Genomic DNA, 17,747 nt, shown 5'->3' on the forward strand with positions numbered 1-17,747 from the left:
TCCCTTCTCCTCGTATCTTCGATTCTCTGAACTTTCTAACTCACCAGAAGCTTTTTCTTGCCTTTTGCCATAAATCGAATCATCTCAGGCGCTCGAGAAACCACAACATCCCTGCTCGAAACCCCACACTTGTCCAGATATCTAGTTCGAAAGGTCGTATTCGAAATGAACGCCGCATCCCAGGGCGACGCTGCCCTCGCAAATTCTGACTTTGTCAGCGCCCTAAAGCACTACACTCGAGCCCTCTGCGAACTCCCACGCGCCCCAGCCTATTACATCAAACGCTCGACCGCATACGTTCGCCTCAAGTCCGCAGACGGCGGCCCAAAACTCGAGGACGCGCTACGCGATGCCGAAATTGCCGTCATTATTGCGCGGGAACGTGCAAAGCGCGATCTTATTTGTTCGGCGCAGATGAGGAGGGCTGTGGCGCTTTATCACATGGAGAGGTACGGCGATGCGGGGTACCTGTTTCGGTTGTTGGAGGAGAAGGTCTTGAAGGATGAGAATGAGGGTGGGGATGCGGCTGATAAGGTGAAGCATGTTATGAGTGGGCCGAAGTCGTCAGGGCCGATGAAGAATGTCGCCCAGGAACTGCAAATCTGGTTGGTGAAGATCAAGTCAAAGCTTGGGGCGCTGGAAGAAGGCGATGAGAAAAAGAAGGTTACCATTGAGGAAGTCCCGACTGGTGTGAAGGTGCCATCGGAGAAGGAGCTGAGGAGACAGTCGGAGGCCATGAAGGATGGAAATATTAGCGGTAATAAGTCTAGTGCTGTTGATGGCTCTTTGGGGGGCGAGAAGAAGACCGATGGACCGAGTGCAGAAGCTGCCAAGGATGAGAAGGCTGCTACTTCAGCTCCTGCTCCTGTCCAGACACCAGAGAAAATTCGTCATGAGTGGTATCAACAAAACGACTCTGTCGTGGTGACTGTGTACGCCAAGGGCGTGGACAAGGAGAAGGTTGACACGGAACTCAAGAGCGACTCGGTACGCTTATCTACTCGGCATAAATATTCAAAATGCATGCTAACTATAACATAGGTATCCATACAATTTCCGCTCCCATCGGGTTCAGATTACGCCTTCAACCTCGATCCCTTATACGCCTCCATCGACGAATCCGCGTCCAAAGTCAGCACATCCTCAACAAAAATCGAACTCGTTCTGCGCAAGAAAACGCCGGGACAAAAATGGAGCGCTCTTGAGTCTTCCTCAACAGAAATCAAGTCTGCCACTATCACTTCTACCCCTGCTCTTTCCGCCTCAGCATCTGGCCCCTCCTACCCGACTTCCTCGCGCCATGGTGCCAAAGACTGGGACAAGCTTGCCTCTACTCTCACAGCAAAGAAACCCAAGAATCCTCGCGCGAAGAAGGACGACAAAACCAAGGAGAAGGCCGAAGGTGAAGAAGAAGAAAATTCTGATAACGAAGGGTCTGTCGATTCTGAGTATGGCGGTGACCCTGTTGATGGGTTCTTCAAGAAGCTGTATGCTGGGGCAGACGAGGACACCCGTCGTGCGATGGTGAAGAGTTTCGTTGAGAGTAACGGTACTTCATTGAGCACCAACTGGGGTGAGGTTGGTAAGGGCAAGGTAGACCCTTACCCAGCTAGTGACTGAACTCAATCTGGCATCTAAGCCTGAAATATTGAGTCTACGCGCGAGGATCTTTCGCTCTGTTGTTCATTCTTATCTAAATTTGGGGTAGCGCAGGTGTCTTTGCGACGGTCGTTTGTTTTTTCTTCTTTCCGACTCTCGACAAAATTTTACGACTCATGAGTTATGAGTAGCTGAGGAACGAGTAACCCTGAAAGTAGAGGTGATAATCACGTATACTACCTGTAATTTCTAGCTATTTCTAGTTGATACGTCTTCGCGTACTATATGCCGCCAGATAAACTAGGTAATGGAAGTCGTAGTATGCATATCCCCATAACGCCGAATTTTTTATGCCTCATAGGCCCCAAGATTCAAAGTCTCAAATCAAGAAACAGCCATCGTTGACCGCGCATTATTATCCTTATACATAAAGAACTGGATAAAAATGCACATGTCCAAGAACAACGTCCCAAAACTCCCGACCAGCCAAGACAGGTTCACGAGGATATACCGCGCATACAGCTTGCCCACCTCACCCTGCTCACAATGGCGAGGCCGCTCACAGACAGGAGAGTAAGCCAGGATCGAAAGCACGTATGTTAGATTCCCGATGCAGGCGAAAAGGAAGAAAAGCAGGGACACGCCATCCGTGGACTTCCGCTTGTAGTTGAGCATGATCTGTGGGAGGCGCGAGCCGAGGTATAGCACTGCACAGAGATACCCAAAGACTTGGCCCCATTTATCGAAAGAGACGGGTTCGGCGTCGGGCTTTTCATGGTGGTGCGTTGTGTGCTTGTGGTGCTTAACTGGTGCAGAAAGACTGGCGTACCAGCCTAGGATCCCGGCTGCGCAGACGATTGCGACGGCTGAGAGGTTGAAGAGGACAGATTGAAGGGTTGAAATGGCTTTCGTTTTGCGCGATGACGAGGGCTCAATGAAGGGCGTTGCCGGGGAGAGGTGTGTTCCGTCCACGGAGGCCGAGTGTCTGCGGCGTCGGTCATTCGACGATGCGAGGAGGGGTGCTGAGACGACATCCGCATGAGGAGTAGGGTTTCTGGAGGCCGATGCGCTCGTCCCAGCATGGTACGTGTGGTATTGGTGCGTTTCGTGCGTCGGTAGGAGCGATGTCCGCTCGTTTGCTTTCCTGGAAATGACGGGCGACGGTGTCTCAATCTCATCGGGCTCTTCTGCCGCCGAAGCCGTGGAGGCGTCGTCGCCGAACGTAAGCCCGCGATAGTAAAGGCATTGCCCTAGCAGCACGATGTCGGCGAGGGTATAGTAGACGGCCAGGATAATCATTGTCGGCAGGACGCCCTGCAGGATGGAACCGAGAATATTGAAGACATCACCTGCCAGCCAGACGGCGAGAAAGAGCAGCGAGAGGCCCTCTGCGGACCCGCGGCGGAAGTTCTCGATTATCTGGGGCGAGAATACGACGACCCAGCAGGCGATTGAGATGGAGCTGGACGTATGTCAGTGTCTGTGTATACAGGGTGCAGGTAGGCTGGGTATGGTACGCACCCACAGATTCCACTCAAGGCTTCCAGGTCGATATTGAGATTCTGAGGAGGAAACATGTCAATTGGGACTTGGGAAGGTATCCCACTTGAACCTCATGAATCCTTGACAGTGCAATTGCGAAACAAAGGAAATCCGGGGTTGAAGAAAAAAGTCTCTTCCTTAGGGCTGATGACGTAACCTTTAGGTAGGTACCGTACCCGAGTTGTTTATGCTCTTCTACTGCACTACCTCAGCTGCTCCTATGTACGTGACACGTGTAGCAGCAACTACCGTCCGATGATCCGTATATGTCTTTAACTGGAATGACCACCGCCATATTCCAGCAATGAGTACTCAAAAGGAGTATACGTATTGACATCATGTGATCCTTTAGTCAGCCTGACGTCGCCATCAGCGGCAACTCCGACGGTTCCACGCCAATCGAGTATTAAAAGCGTCGCTTGTTTCGGTACTCATATTGCCAAACATGTGCGCTCGATGACGGTCTCAGCAATTCGAATACCCTTCACCGGCCCCTTGCCCCCACCGATAGTTGTTCCGCCTTCCGCCAGCTCAGTGTCCGGAGCAATCGATGCCTTCCTCAACTTTCTGACCGCTGCACCGTCGCCCTACCTCCGCGGAGTGGATGTTGGGCGGAATCTTCAAACGGTCCTCCTGACTGGGGCCGGAATATCTGTGGCGTCTGGACTGTCAGATTACCGGGGTGAGAACGGCACGTACATGACGAACAAGACGTATCGCCCGATTTATTTCAATGAGTTCGCAGCGCGACATGAATCGCGGAAGAGATACTGGGCTCGCAGCTTTGTCGGATGGCCCGGGCTTCTGAAAGCGAAGCCGAATACGACTCACTGGGCCGTCAGAGATCTCGGCGCCAAAGGCTACATTAGCTCCGTGATAACTCAGAACGTCGATTCCTTCCATCCGATCGCTCATCCCGAGATCCCATCGATTGAACTACATGGATATTTGAGGTCTGTTGTCTGCTTGAGCTGTCGAAACCAAGTCCCAAGAGCTGAGTTTCAAAAATCACTCGAGAAACTCAACCCGTCCTGGGCAGAGTTTCTAGCGAAGATGGTTGCTATCGGGGCACTTGATACAGATAACCCTGAGGAGCAGCGGCGTAGAGGCTTGAAACTCAACCCAGACGGAGACGTTGAACTGCCAGAAGCACCGTATTCCACGTTTCGCTACCCGTCATGCCCGACTTGCCGTGAGAAACCTCCACAACTTCAAGATGGAACGCCCGCCAGGGTCGAGGTCGAAAAAGATGGTGCTTGGCTGCCAACGTCGACGGCGGGTATTCTGAAACCTGCGGTGATCATGTTCGGAGAGAACATTGAGCCGCCTGTCAAAGTGGCTGCTGAAGAGGCCATTGACGACGCAGGCCGGTTACTCGTACTCGGCACCTCGCTCGCCACATACTCCGCATGGAGGTTAGTGGAAAGAGCGTGCAAAAGAGGAATGCCCATCGGAATCATAAACCTTGGAGGCGTTCGCAATGAAGCCGTCCTTCTCAAGGAAGCGGACAAAAGCAGCGATCTGTTCTCGCATTACACTCGCTGCAGCCTCCACTCGGATGCCATTCTGCCGTCTGTCGCGTCTCAACTTCCTAGCCTTTCGCGCTAAGCTCTTACTTCGAGGGCGATATCATGAATATAGATTATGGCTCTAAGACTCTTAGCCGAACTATTCTTAGAATAGATGAACACATACAAGCGCTGAGGAATCTAGAGGATCACAGTGTACCACTTGGTAATGCGCAGATAATTATAGTAGAGCGATAGGCGCCGGGCGGGGAGACCCGTGCTTTACGTACTTTGGAGTCGCGGGGCTCGCCCGCGATCAAATAATTACCGCAAAACTGACATGACTTCACGACAGCCAACATCTACCTCTTCCTCCTCCTCCTTGCTTGATATCGTCTCGAATCTCGTTTCGCCAAAATCCTTGCTTTTCAACGCTCAGCACGCAACGCCGCCTTCCCTACCGTCCCAACGCGCACCGACGATGGATAAGTCGCAGCAACCCAGCTCTTTTCAGCAGCTGGAAAAGGTGACACCTGGATTGCTCTGCGTCTATAGCTCTTGGAAACTAATCGTGGTTTTAATCTCAGCTTGGAGAGGGTACATATGCCACCGTACGTTGACGCCTATCCGTTGCAAGCTTCCTCGTTGAGCGATCTCTTCCACGTTTGGGGGTATCCATGCTAAGCAGGATCCTACAGGTCTTCAAAGGACGAAACCGCCAGACGGGCGAACTTGTCGCCCTAAAAGAAATTCACCTTGATTCCGAAGAGGGAACGCCCTCCACCGCCATTCGCGAGATCTCCTTGATGAAGGAGCTGAAACATGAGAGCATCGTATCACTCTACGATGTCATTCACACCGAGAACAAGCTTATGCTTGTATTCGAATACATGGACAAGGATCTGAAGAAATATATGGACACCCGGGGTGACCGGGGGCAGTTGGACCAAGCGACCATCAAGTCGTTCATGCACCAGCTCATGAGCGGCATTGCCTTTTGCCACGATAACCGAGTTCTGCATCGAGATCTCAAGCCGCAGAACCTTTTGATCAATAAGAAAGGGCAATTAAAGTTGGGAGATTTTGGCCTTGCTCGCGCATTTGGCATTCCCGTGAATACATTCTCGAACGAAGTCGTGACACTTTGGTATCGTGCTCCCGACGTCCTTCTCGGCAGCCGGACATATAATACAAGCATCGATATTTGGTCAGCTGGTTGCATCATGGCAGAGCTATATACAGGTCGCCCTTTATTCCCAGGAACAACCAATGAAGATCAACTGCAGAAGATTTTCCGCCTTATGGGAACGCCTTCCGAACGTTCCTGGCCTGGTATCTCCCAGCTACCGGAATACAGGCCCAATTTCCATGTATACGCGACACAAGACCTTGGCCTAATCCTTCCCCAGATTGACCCGCTCGGTCTTGATCTGTTGAACCGAATGCTTCAACTACGTCCGGAACTGCGAATCGACGCCCACGGCGCTCTGCAGCATCCTTGGTTCCATGACCTTCCCCAGCTGCAGGCACAGTTGCAGCAGCAACAGCAGCAACAACAAATGGCCGCCGGGTACGGAGGGATGATGCCACCACAACAGACGTATTAATTGGTTCATTCTATTGATCTGTTTTCCTTTTGCGTCACGATTCATGGGATTGTTTTATTCGTAGCAAGACATAAGAGCGCTAGTTTTAGATAGGAGAGCACGGCGTTGACACGACAGGTAATGAACTACTTTCTTAAACAGGTACTCCGTCCTATGGGAGTCCCGCTTCAAGCACTAAGATCGACCATGCCTACAGCTTGCATGGACCATCAAAATGTCCATGCTAGGGCCACCAAGAAACTTGCTTATTCCCAATCCCGCAAAAGAGGATTTTATTTTCCACAAATCCCGTGATAGCATCTTGACTGAACTGAGCTTACGCACACGGCAGGATCCTTGATTCCTTTGTCCATCCGATCTGCGGGGAAACTCATCCTCATCCAACAAACGGTCAACACATCCGTCCGCTGACGATGTGATTGATCACTGCCAGGCTCACTTTTACTCCGGCCTCCGCTCCCTCTTCTGAGCCGTCACCAATCTCCTTGACCACCAGTGTTCTTGCGAACCTTACCCTTTGAGCCACGGCCTCGGAGTGGTTCGTCTATAATGCCCTTGTTCTGGAACTCGCCGTGTTTCAGGTCGCCGACTAACTGTTGTAGCAGCACTGCAGCAGGAGCTGTCTCAATCTGCTCCCAACACCTCTTTTGTTCGCCTTTCAGGATTCGGACTGATTGCTGGCCGCTGCTCGCCATGCGGACATACCGTAACCCCCGCAGTCCAGGCTCGAATTTGAGGTTGTCGACGATTCAGGAACTCCCAAGCGGTCCCTCGAGCGGTCTCTTTGTTTGCATTGGCCATGATCCATGTCAACAATGCACGCTGAACGCTTCTTTATGCTGGGCTAGGCCTATCAATTGAAACGAACAGCGCCGCGTCCAGCGGCGAGACCTGTAATACCCTCTGATAATATTATGATCTATTATTGATTGACCCTCCTGCATGCGTGACAAGGAGTTCACCCTAGATCAGCCGCTCCACTCATGCTTGTGCGATTCTTTCCACTTGCCTTTGCCCGTCTTTGCAATCTTCCTACTGAGAATCAAGATGTAAAACATCCATCTCACATCAGTCATGTTGCCATGTCTCTGTCAGGGGCCCAGCTCCACGCCATTTCGGCCACAGAACAGACATGCTCCGCGATCTCGCTGGTCGCGACCGGCATCATAATTGTCTCCTTCCTCTCTTCTCCGTCATTTCGCAAGCCTATCAATCGCCTGGTATTTTACGCCTCGTTTGGAAATATCATGGCCAATGTCGCTACTCTCATCTCCATGTCTGGTATCTGGGCGGGCGCGGATAGTAATCTATGTCAAATTCAAGCTTTCTTGATCCAATGGTTTGTCTGCTACAGTATCGCAAAACTATTTGACTGACATAATCAGGTTCATGCCCGCCGACGCTTTATGGACATTCGCCATGGCCTTCAACGTCTACCTCACCTTCTTCCGCAAATACAACTCTGAACAACTGCGCCGCCTGGAGTGGAAGTATGTCCTGTTATGTTATGGCCTGCCATTCATTCCGGCATTTACATATTTCTTCATAAGAAGCGAATCTCGCGGCAAGGTGTACGGGTCGGCTATAGTATGTATATGTATACTGTTGTCCGGTTCGACAATGCTCTGACGCATTGCAGCTTTGGTGCTGGGTCGCCCCGACATGGGATGTTCTTCGTATTGCAGTCTTTTACGGTCCGGTGTGGTTCGTCATCTTTCTGACGTTATCCATCTACGCGCGAATAGGCAAACTTGTTTGGCGACGGAGGCGACAGCTCAGGGAAGCCGGTGGTCTCGACACGACAATTGACCTGTCTATTCCTGATGACCCACCTTTTTCAAAGATCACCGAGATTCGAATCGCAAGAGAAGATGCAACTGCCGCAGAGGCCGGTCCCTCGGTTGAACCGGATTCTAGCTTCTCGTGTATACAATCCCATCGTCCATATTCCGTCAACGTCCAGGCTGGTTCCCATCATCTGGAGCTTGAACCGATACGCAGCCCCGAGCCGCCGACCGATCAGCCTCCGAATCGCGAGTACCGCAACTCTAGAACGGTTTCGGGGGTAAACTCCGCTGCTTGGGCATATACCAAGTATGCTATGCTATTTTTTGTGGCGTTACTCGTCACCTGGGTAAAACTATCATCTTTCGCAGTGTATGTTTGAGCCCTGACTAATATGAACAGGTTCCATCAACAATCAACCGCTTATATGCATTCATTCGCCCTGAAGCACCCAACTTTGGTCTAAATTACGCATCATCTTTTGTGCTCCCGCTGCAAGGATTCTGGAATGGCCTGATATATATATCTATATCGTGGCAGTGCTTTAGACCTGCCCTTTCTGAAGTTCGTCATCGCCTATTTAGGCGTCCATATTCCAGTGCTGGTCACCGGCGTCCGTCGAGTGCACATGACAGCACGCGTCGGTTGACGGTTAGATCCGAGGCTGGATAGCAATTATATCAGATACCCAGAGTAGCTATAATACATAGATCATGCTATTAAATATCATGAGTGTGTATGAGAGACTCAACTTATTTCGACAAGTAGATATGCAAAGCACGTGATCAGTAGCGTTCTACGCGCCGCGGCTTGACATTCCACGGACCACACCAACTAACTCAGAACAACGAACACACCTCTATGCTTCTCGCACCCAACTTATCACTATAATACCCAACTTTAGCCTAAACCAACCCCGCAATGGCCTCAGAAACCAACAATCCCTCAAGAGAAGACCAATCCCCCTCACCACCCCCTCAACCCCCGATCGCTCAAACGCCTGGTCCCCGCGTTACTCGCCTGCAAGAGATCTACGCGCAGGCACTGGCCCGCACGCTCCGCGCAAACTCATACGCCAACTTCGCCGCTTGTTTCCCGACGCCCGCGAAACATGTCCCTGCTAGTCTGGAGAATGTCTGGCGCCAGCTGAATGCGAAGCTGGAGGAGAGCGCCAAGGCAGAATTTGAGGAGATTCTGGTCGAGAGGGATGCGATTGCGCAATTGAATGAGTTGGATCGTTTGGTCGGGGAGGCTAGGGCTCGACGAGAGGCCGAGGCTACAGCGGGTGGTGGTGACACGGATATGGATGGGGGAGAGAAAATCCCGTATGTCTTTGACTGCTCTGTCATCTTTCAGTGGGACAGGACTGACAGGCTAACTATGTGGGATTTGACAGGCCGCATACATTACCCCCGGACGAATTGTTTAGAGCTCACCTGACGCCGCAGTTAGAGAAGACGAAGGCTGTTCTGGATGGTAAAATACAAATTACGGAGACTGAAAATCTGGAGCTCGCGCAGCGCGTACAGGCTCAGCGGGCTGAGATTGAACGTTTACTGGCTGGTTTAGAGACTGTTGTTGCTGACGTGGAGGGTGCTGCGGCCGCGGCAACCGAATACGGGTGTGAGAATAATCTTCGCAAAGACGCTATGCAGATGGACGAGGAAGTCAAGGCCGTGTCGGAGCAATAATGGCGTCCGACCGTGGTTCTCAGGTGCTTTTGAGTACTATGGGTATCTATCTACGACAACAGTGCCTCCATGTCAGGCCCGCTGACCCATCCTTCCTCCACCATGTCCTCAGCAACTTGCAATAGCTCCTTTGGGGCCGCGGCCTTGAGCTGAGCAAGTTTATCCTTCTGGCCTTCAATTGCGGCTGCGATTGCCTCTTTGCACGTTCCATCTCGCACTTCATCGACACCTCCATCTCTGCGGGCCAGTGCGGCGGCACCTCGATAGTAGGTTTGAGCGTTCTTGAGGAGCGTCGCCCCGTGTTGCTGGGCCATAGCATGCTCCCACGGTGCGAAACCAAGTCTCCACCTGCTCAGTTCGGCGTCGCCTCTCGCTAGGTGAATCTTGGGCAGGTTTTCGGCATCGGGCAGTTTGGACGCTTTGGTTAAGGCGTCCAGGGCGGTAGATAACACCTGCCATCTGAGGCCAAGGGACTGCTTGAAGACTTCTTCGCTGTGAGAAGGCGGCTGTTCTGCGGTAGCCGTGTTGAATGATACCAGCGCATCAGCTTTTGCACACAGCCCTTCGGGATCCGCTGAGACATTCAAATCCGCGAATGAAGATACCACAGCCCCGTGATATGTCTCGACATCTGTTCGCCCGCTACGGTATAGGACTTCGTTCAGCGCAGCGTTAAATCTTGCTCGGGACAGATTCGCCTCATAGTGCCGGTTTGAGCCTTCGACGAGTGTGGCGACCTTTTTTTGGAGTAAATCGGTAGAATACTCCTCGACCCAGTTTAGCCCAACGCCCGGGTCGTACGCTAGGAGGTTGCACAGTGTCGAGAGAGCGTCTAGTTGCGCGATGGCAGTATCCACAAGTGTATCCTGTGTCACTGGCTCGACAACCGCAGCCCATTGCTCCTGCTCCGACTCCTTCGGCTCAACATCCGGAGACTCTTGCATCTGGTCTGGTTCTTGCATCTGCTCCGTCTGCCCTATCTCGCCATACTCCATCTGCTTAATTTGTTCCTGCATCTCGGTGTATTTCAGTTCCTGAAGCACAAGGCACCGCTGGAAAAGCTCGATTGCTTCCTGTAGGAATCTGACTGCTTGGTTAAGTAGTTCTTCAACCGGGCGTTTTGTATCGGTAATTATCTCGGCAAGACTCGTGAGCACCTGCGCCGTGTTGAATAGCGCATCCGCATTGTCCTGTTCCAGTACCAGAGCCTCCCGGTGGGATTGCAGCGCTACGGTCAGGGCTTCTCCTAGCGGAGTTGACAGTTGCGCGGATAATCGTGGGTGCTGCGTGATCTCATACTGGACTCTCGCCCTGTGCAAATAAATACCAGTCAGCTGTCATGTCAAGCATATATCTCGCCTCCTTTGCCGTTGAGGTCCCAATGCTGAAGATATAATAGGAACATACTTATTGTACGCTAAATCAAACGCAGAAGGATGCCTCTGTAGCCCCTCGTCGTAAGTCGCAATGGCGCGCATAAAAAACCGTAGGGATTTCGCAGCGTCACCAGCGCGCCATTTCTCGCCTGCCTCTTCTTGCTCGACACCAACTACAGCATATCATGTCAGTATTCGTGCTTCGTTTGCATGCCTTGAATCGCAACATCGTACCAGCTAGGAATTCATCCGCCGTTCGAGGGGCCTACGAATGACAAGTTGGTTAGTGAGAACCCTCGGGACCGGAATTAAGACCGCATTGGCGATAGTGTGGGGGGACTCGAGGGTGCGAGGTGGTAAAGTACCTGCTGCTGACCGGACTTCTTCTTGGACTTAGCATCCTTGAGAAAGGACTTTGGCTTCGGCATGGTCGCGGAAACAAACTGCCACTAGGTATGATACAGTCGGAAGCTTGTATCTGTCTAGAGCAACGGTACACCTGTGACGGACGAAAATGCCAGGGATAGACCAAAGAAATAGGATAATATGACGTGCAGTATTTTTCTTATAACCCCCGCGGCCCCGCCATCTCTGGATAGTGCCGGTCTCACCGCCCGCTTGCGGGGAGACCTAGCCAGAGCCTTATGTTCTTACGGAGTAACAGGCAACCAGTCGGGAGTCGGCCCCGGTCGGGATCCCGAGCGTTAACTGATTGATCGGCATGCCGAGTGGGTCTGCACGATAAAAAAAATCTCAGCCCAGTGCCCACCTTATCCACTCACACAGGCACACACACGCTTTTTTCCTCTGGTGCGGTAGGAGAAAAGGCAAAAAGAATGACCGACGCAGGGCTCGAACCTGCAATCTCCTGATTCGTAGTCAGACGCCTTGCCAATTGGGCCAGCCGGCCTCGTTGATATATACATTTAAAGCATTTACTTCTATCTAGCTTTGCAAAAGCAGCGCTGCTGAAGTACGCGTTTATCGGTGAAATAGCCAGCCCTAACAAACATGATTTGCAACATATGTTCGGTTAATACATATCTTAAAAGACCTTCTACGTGTGCCTATAATAAATCTAGATATTTACCGTTATCTCAGGGACTCCTGATGCATTTTTCGTTCCGCAAAACTCGGGGTTGGCCCGAGGCACCGGGTGTTAAGCATGAGATATATTTTCGTCTATTCAGTCCGCCCCGAATACGTCCATCGCATGCAGCCGGATATCATGAACTGAGTCATACATATATAGTCTTAGCCGCAGCAAGCAATAAATGCAGTCGCTCAGAAACAGCACCAGAGTCAGTAAGAGTGGTATGTACACCCCCATGGCTTCACTGAGCTGCCTCCCAAGCACGAACATAAACAGGGAGATTCAGCACAAACGCTTTTCTGTTCGGTCCCCAGCCAAGCACAGTCCTCGCCCTCGTAGCCTCATTTCTGCAAACCAAGCTCAGCGCCTCCAGGAATGCGTTTCCGTGAGTACCCGTATACTCCACCTTTGCGTCTACCCCAAGCGCGGCCTTGACCCCCTCGGTCATGTCCTGAATACCAATTGTCTCTGTCACGAGATCAAACACAGGCCAGCTACCGAGTCCTCCATTAATCCGGTCAATGGCTGCATGGAAGCCCGACGCCACATCGTCAACATGGACTGTTCCAGTGCGTGCCGTGCTATCAGCAGGGATTGTAATCGTATCGGTGCAGTTTTTGTCCTTCTTTGCTTTGAGGATCCCACCCCACCATGTGCTGAAGATCCATGAAGCGCGGCCGTAGATGGCAGAAGGTCTCATAATCGCAACGTCGAGGACATCTCTTGCGGCAAGAACAGCTTGCTCGTGTGCTGGGCGCCATGCAACGGCCGTGGCCGGCTTTCCCTTCGACAGACTGGCGCTCCCAACGGGAGTTAGGTCAGTGATACGCTCTGAGGGGGACCCATAGACCCAAGTCCCGGAGCAGTAGACGAAGCCTAGCTTGGGTCCAACGAGATTCTCCTTCGCTAGGGTATCACGACGAGCGGTGGCGGCTTTGACAACGCCTTGCAGGATTTGAGCGGCCTGTTCATAGGCAGACGTGGTATCAACAACGATGTCGATGTTGTTCTCGGCGATGATGGTGCTCAGAGTCTCTGGCTTGGTGATGTCGGCGTCGGTGATTGGTGCTATCTCGTTCTGCAAGAGGAGCTTGGCCTTTTCAGCGGAGCGCGCGGTGCCCCAGACGGTGTGGTTTCCCGAGCTCACGAGTGACTGGCAGAGGGCGAGGCCAACGTAGCCGGAGGCACCGAGGATGAGGACGTTGGGCATTCTGTTGGTGGCGATGCCTGATCAGTGGTCAGGGTAGCCTATTAACTGGGGTAGAGCTGACGATGGGTTTGAGAGTAGCCTCCACGCATCCATAGGGGTCCTAAATACCACGAGAATCTCCCAAGGCGAGTATCGTTGAATTTGTCATCCGGTCTTTGTTCTCCTGCAGTCGACGTACTCCGCCCGTATCTCCGACTCTTCTGTGTTACATCCAGCACGAACTCGGTCCAGGTCTCGGGGACCGGAGTCATCGGTCAGCATTCAGCATTCGAGGATCTGAAAACAGGTAAATATGGTCTGCGCAATGGAGACAATGGAGACGGCAAGAGCAAGTCATCGCGGTTGGCCTCTGTAAGCATGGCCAGCACTGTTCCACCTCAGACATGGGAGTCCGGCTATGCCCGTCCGTCTCCTGTCGCCTCGTGGGAGGATGAGACAAACTACCAAGGAGCCCACTACGCCCTCCCGGCTTACGATGAGCCTCCTACGTCGACGGTGTCCAATGCCCTGGGCGTGGCTCAATTGCGAACATGGCCCTCCATCTACGATGGCACTGCATCAGACAGGCCTGATTGGTTCCAGCCAGCTCAGGATGTTGACGTGTTGATCTGCGGAGGTAAGCTCTTCTCCGCATCTAATCGCCTGGCTACGATAGTATCTAACTTTGTCACAGCGGGACCGTTCGGACTTGCTCTAGGCTGTATCCTTGCCCGACAAGGAATCACTTTCCGCATCCTCGGTGCGAATCATACAATTTTTCTCCAGGTAGTCGCTAACATGCGGATCACCAGACAAAGCCGACTCCCCTTGTCTTTCCGGCCGAGCAGATGGCGTCCATCCACGTGCGCTGGAGATCCTCCATTCCTGGGGCCTAGCCAGCGAAGTCGCCGAGGTTGGGCCAATCCTAAATTCCACGGTTCTCTACCGAAACGGCGTCAAGCTTTTCCATAACCACAGTTCCACCTGTGACTCGCGGTACAAGGGGATCCACATTATCACCCAGGGCCAAGTCGAGCGCGTCTATATTCGAGACCTGCTGCGGCATAGAATTCTGGTCGAGCGAGGAACAACTATCCGCGAGTATGCTGTGCATCTAGACAGTGGCTCACACCCAGTCGAGGCGAGAGTACAGAATGTCCATACTGGCAAGGAGGAGGTCGTGCGTGCGCGACATTTGATCGGTGCTGATGGGGCACAGTCCACCATCCGCCAGCAGATTGGCGTCCCGTTTGACGGGTTAACGACGGATCTCTACTGGGCGATTATGGACTGTCGGTTCAAAACTGATTATCCTCATATCCTGGGGTTCAATGTCATTATCAGTGCTGAACACGGGGGTACTATTGTCATACCGCGAGAACAGGGCTACACGAGGTAGGACGAGGACTTATTTGCGGCACAAGCTGACTGGGATCTAGATTCTACGTTCAAGTTAACGGCGAAAGGGCACGCAAATTGCAGGAGAACCGAAAGGCACGACGCAATGCTTCGGCCGTGGGCGAGACTCGCATCGATGACCATACCATTACCCCCGCCGAGGTTCTTGAGCAGCTTAACAAGATCATTGCACCTTATACCGTCGAGTTCGATTCACCTATGGGTTGGTTTTCGGTGTGGAGGGTCAGCGAGCGTGTCGCTCGAAGCTTCTCCACGCCGGACCTCCGCGTTCATCTCGGAGGCGACGCCGCGTAGGCCATCCTCATTCTGTTATCCTCGAACAACCGTTAACATCGTATCAGGCATGTTCACAGCGTACTTGGCGCATTCGGTCTCAACTCTTCGGTCTACGACGCATCCAATCTAGGTTGGAAACTAGGCCTCTGCATTCGCAACAAAGCAGACCCTAGCATCCTCCTTCCAACTTATGACATCGAGCGCCGTCTGTACGCAAACCGTGTTATTCGAGCCTCAGGCGCTTATCTTCGGTTTATCTGCAACTCTCATCTGCCACTTGCAGCGCTGCGAGATCTCGGAGATGACTTGGAGTCTCATGCAGAGAACCTCCCTCTGCTAGACGGGACCGCAGAGGCTGATAGGCAGTTTTTGCACAGCTTCTTCGCACGAAACGCTATGTTTATACTTGGAGTGGAGTGGCCCATTGTGCCCTCCGCCATCTGCCCTGAAGAAAAAGCAGATACTTCCATGTCCAGCCAAGAAACTCGCCCCATCCGCCCATGCTCCCTGCACAATGGCGTCAGGGCCCCTAACCCCCGTATCTGTCTCACCACCGGCACAACTACTTATCTCTATGACAAGCTGACCGGCGTATCTCGATTCCACCTTTTGGTCTTCGCCTCCGACTTGCGTGGTCCTATCCGTAAAGAACTCGCCGCCTTCTCCAGTCGGGTCTTCCAGCAGCCGTCTGGCCTCTATCCTCACTTTGGTGGGGCAGAGCGATTCAACGTCGTTCTGATCACCAAGGCCCAGCCATGGGAGGCGAGTGGGCTGCTGCGATCACAGTACAACGATGACAACTTGCGGGGCCTACGCGAGAACGCGACTCTTGTCTATGACGACCGAGTTCCCGATGAGGATGCGCATTATTGGTATGGAGTAAACCATTCGAAAGGTGCGGTGGTGGTTGTAAGGCCCGATCTGGCCGTGGGCGTCAGCGCCTTCCTCGCTGATGTGGGGGCGTTGGAGGAGTATTTTGCTTCTTTTCTTCTGCCGGAGCAGGATGTCCATAACCCGGGGTACCGCTGTGTTTTGGACTCGACGGTGAGTGAGACCACTGGTGATGAGGGTGAAGGGAAGCGGGTGAGGGACAGCAATGTTTCACATCGTGGTGGCTGGTGTCAAGCTTGTGGGCATATACTAGCACGTTGCCGGCAATACTTGGCCAGAAAGTAGCTCCTTACGCTGAAGGTCTGTGGCATCATACTTTCTGGTTGAATATTAAGATATATCGTCTAGAGGCCTATATGTGGAGCTGGCTTTTTGGAACTACTCTCGACCACGTTCTGGTATTGGTCTGTGCCGTTGATGAGCTTTGACATTCATGGATACCTACCAGCGAGCGAAGACTGCCGTATCAGATCAGGTCTCTACGAAAAGCCAGGCTGTATGAAGTAAAAGCAGATACATGCTCTACCAGTCCAACTAGACATGTTTCCACTCCAACCCTACCTGAATCGTCCTCGAAACGAGCAGCATACCAAACCCAATCCCCATCGCAACCCCACTAAAGATCTTTGCATAAAGGTAACCCCCATCATTGCGCTCAATTAGCGCTCCAGCAATTGGATTCCCTGTGAAAGTTGCCAGACTCATGATTCCAAAACACGCGCCGATGCGAATTCCCACATTATGCACAGACGACAACTGCTGGATCAATGCAGGGGTGATGGAGACGAATGTGCCCGAAGTAAACCCAAATAGCGCGGCAAAGACGATTGTTAGCGCGGGAGTGTTGGCTGGGATCCAAAGGGCCAGGCCCAATATTGAAGACAGCGCGGTCGTCAGGATGGCGATGTTGAAGCGGCCAATGCGATCGCCGAGCCAGCCAGGAATAATGCGGCCAAATATGCTGCTATGGTTAGAAGCGCTGCCTGTCAGGGTGAGGGCATACATACCTGGTTGCGTTTAGAATTGCAATCTGGTAGTTCGCCAGCGCTAGGCTCATCCCATGAGTCTGGGCCTCCAGAACGAGAAAGTTGAAGGGGATGAACATGCCCCATGCGAACAGAGAGAGGCCCAGTGTGGTGGCCAGGAAGGCAGGCTCTTTCAATGGTCGAAAGAATGCCTTGAATTCCCAGGGCCGCGGCTTGGGACGGACGCGGGGTTCAACGACCACGAGGGCTACACAAAGGAGACCGAGGAATATGAAGGCGCAGATGCGGATTGTCCAGGGGAAGCCGATGCGTGGGATGAGCCGTGCCACTATAATGCTGCCTTGAATTAGCAGTGGAAGCCCTGGGACAGGGCAACCCACGGAATCAAACAGCCGCTCAACGAGGAGCCCGACGCCATCACTCCGAAAGCGAGCGCACGACGCCTTAGAAACCATGACCCAATGGGTCCGGTTGCGGCAGAAAAGAGGGCTGCTGCACCTAGATAGTCTAGCGTTAAAACACATCATCAAGTAAGGGTATCGGGTCAGACAATTCCAGCCATAGAGAGGACAAAGTACGGGGAAAAAGGGCCATGGACAAGCGTGAGCAGGTAAGAGCGTAGTGGAGGTACCTAAAGCGCTGCAGATCGACTGCGCCAGCAAGATCTGGTAGTATCTGCGGCCCAGAGAGGCCATCAGGAGCCCAAAGACGTGGGCACAGGTGCCAAAAACAAGCAGCGGCCGTGGGCCCTTGGAGTCGTAAATTTGACCGTGTAGAGGCGTGCT

At 52.6% G+C, this 17,747-nt stretch overlaps 9 protein-coding genes across 9 annotated transcripts; 6 read left to right on the forward strand and 3 right to left on the reverse strand.

Moving 5' to 3' along the window:
- Positions 1-165: 165 nt before the first annotated feature.
- On the forward strand, positions 166-1,620 carry DSM5745_00498 (co-chaperone SGT1; the record flags this gene model as incomplete). Its single annotated transcript, XM_026742514.1, has 2 exons — positions 166-987; positions 1,042-1,620. The coding sequence occupies 2 exons, from the start codon at positions 166-168 to the stop codon at positions 1,618-1,620; spliced, it is 1,401 nt and encodes a 466-aa protein (XP_026608359.1).
- Positions 1,621-1,983: 363 nt separating this feature from the next.
- On the reverse strand, positions 1,984-3,176 carry DSM5745_00499 (PQ-loop repeat-containing protein; the record flags this gene model as incomplete). The annotated part of the gene is made up of 2 exons (XM_026742515.1): positions 1,984-3,061; positions 3,121-3,176. 2 exons carry the CDS (start codon positions 3,174-3,176, stop codon positions 1,984-1,986), a joined length of 1,134 nt encoding a protein of 377 aa, XP_026608360.1.
- A 421-nt stretch (positions 3,177-3,597) lies between these two features.
- Positions 3,598-4,749, forward strand: DSM5745_00500 (putative SIR2 family histone deacetylase; the record flags this gene model as incomplete). Its single annotated transcript, XM_026742516.1, has 1 exon — positions 3,598-4,749. One exon carries the CDS (start codon positions 3,598-3,600, stop codon positions 4,747-4,749), a length of 1,152 nt encoding a protein of 383 aa, XP_026608361.1.
- Positions 4,750-4,989: 240 nt separating this feature from the next.
- DSM5745_00501 (cyclin-dependent serine/threonine-protein kinase phoA) lies at positions 4,990-6,256 on the forward strand (the record flags this gene model as incomplete). Its single annotated transcript, XM_026742517.1, has 3 exons — positions 4,990-5,175; positions 5,237-5,260; positions 5,348-6,256. The coding sequence occupies 3 exons, from the start codon at positions 4,990-4,992 to the stop codon at positions 6,254-6,256; spliced, it is 1,119 nt and encodes a 372-aa protein (XP_026608362.1).
- Positions 6,257-7,503: 1,247 nt separating this feature from the next.
- DSM5745_00502 (putative cAMP receptor-like protein) lies at positions 7,504-8,507 on the forward strand (the record flags this gene model as incomplete). The annotated part of the gene is made up of 4 exons (XM_026742518.1): positions 7,504-7,595; positions 7,642-7,843; positions 7,896-8,413; positions 8,444-8,507. 4 exons carry the CDS (start codon positions 7,504-7,506, stop codon positions 8,505-8,507), a joined length of 876 nt encoding a protein of 291 aa, XP_026608363.1.
- Positions 8,508-8,962: 455 nt separating this feature from the next.
- DSM5745_00503 (PMF1/NNF1 family protein) lies at positions 8,963-9,732 on the forward strand (the record flags this gene model as incomplete). Its single annotated transcript, XM_026742519.1, has 2 exons — positions 8,963-9,366; positions 9,438-9,732. The coding sequence occupies 2 exons, from the start codon at positions 8,963-8,965 to the stop codon at positions 9,730-9,732; spliced, it is 699 nt and encodes a 232-aa protein (XP_026608364.1).
- A 50-nt stretch (positions 9,733-9,782) lies between these two features.
- Positions 9,783-11,536, reverse strand: DSM5745_00504 (uncharacterized protein; the record flags this gene model as incomplete). Its single annotated transcript, XM_026742520.1, has 4 exons — positions 9,783-11,043; positions 11,140-11,281; positions 11,343-11,373; positions 11,474-11,536. The coding sequence occupies 4 exons, from the start codon at positions 11,534-11,536 to the stop codon at positions 9,783-9,785; spliced, it is 1,497 nt and encodes a 498-aa protein (XP_026608365.1).
- Positions 11,537-12,442: 906 nt separating this feature from the next.
- On the reverse strand, positions 12,443-13,411 carry DSM5745_00505 (NAD-dependent epimerase/dehydratase family protein; the record flags this gene model as incomplete). The annotated part of the gene is made up of 1 exon (XM_026742521.1): positions 12,443-13,411. The coding sequence occupies one exon, from the start codon at positions 13,409-13,411 to the stop codon at positions 12,443-12,445; it is 969 nt and encodes a 322-aa protein (XP_026608366.1).
- Positions 13,412-13,768: 357 nt separating this feature from the next.
- DSM5745_00506 (uncharacterized protein) lies at positions 13,769-16,261 on the forward strand (the record flags this gene model as incomplete). Its single annotated transcript, XM_026742522.1, has 5 exons — positions 13,769-14,027; positions 14,085-14,150; positions 14,203-14,785; positions 14,830-15,099; positions 15,151-16,261. The coding sequence occupies 5 exons, from the start codon at positions 13,769-13,771 to the stop codon at positions 16,259-16,261; spliced, it is 2,289 nt and encodes a 762-aa protein (XP_026608367.1).
- Between the last annotated feature and the right edge of the window lie 1,486 nt (positions 16,262-17,747).

The sequence above is a fragment of the Aspergillus mulundensis genome (genome assembly GCF_003369625.1).
Source record: "Aspergillus mulundensis strain DSM 5745 chromosome Unknown scaffold_0, whole genome shotgun sequence".
NCBI lineage: Eukaryota > Fungi > Ascomycota > Eurotiomycetes > Eurotiales > Aspergillaceae > Aspergillus > Aspergillus mulundensis.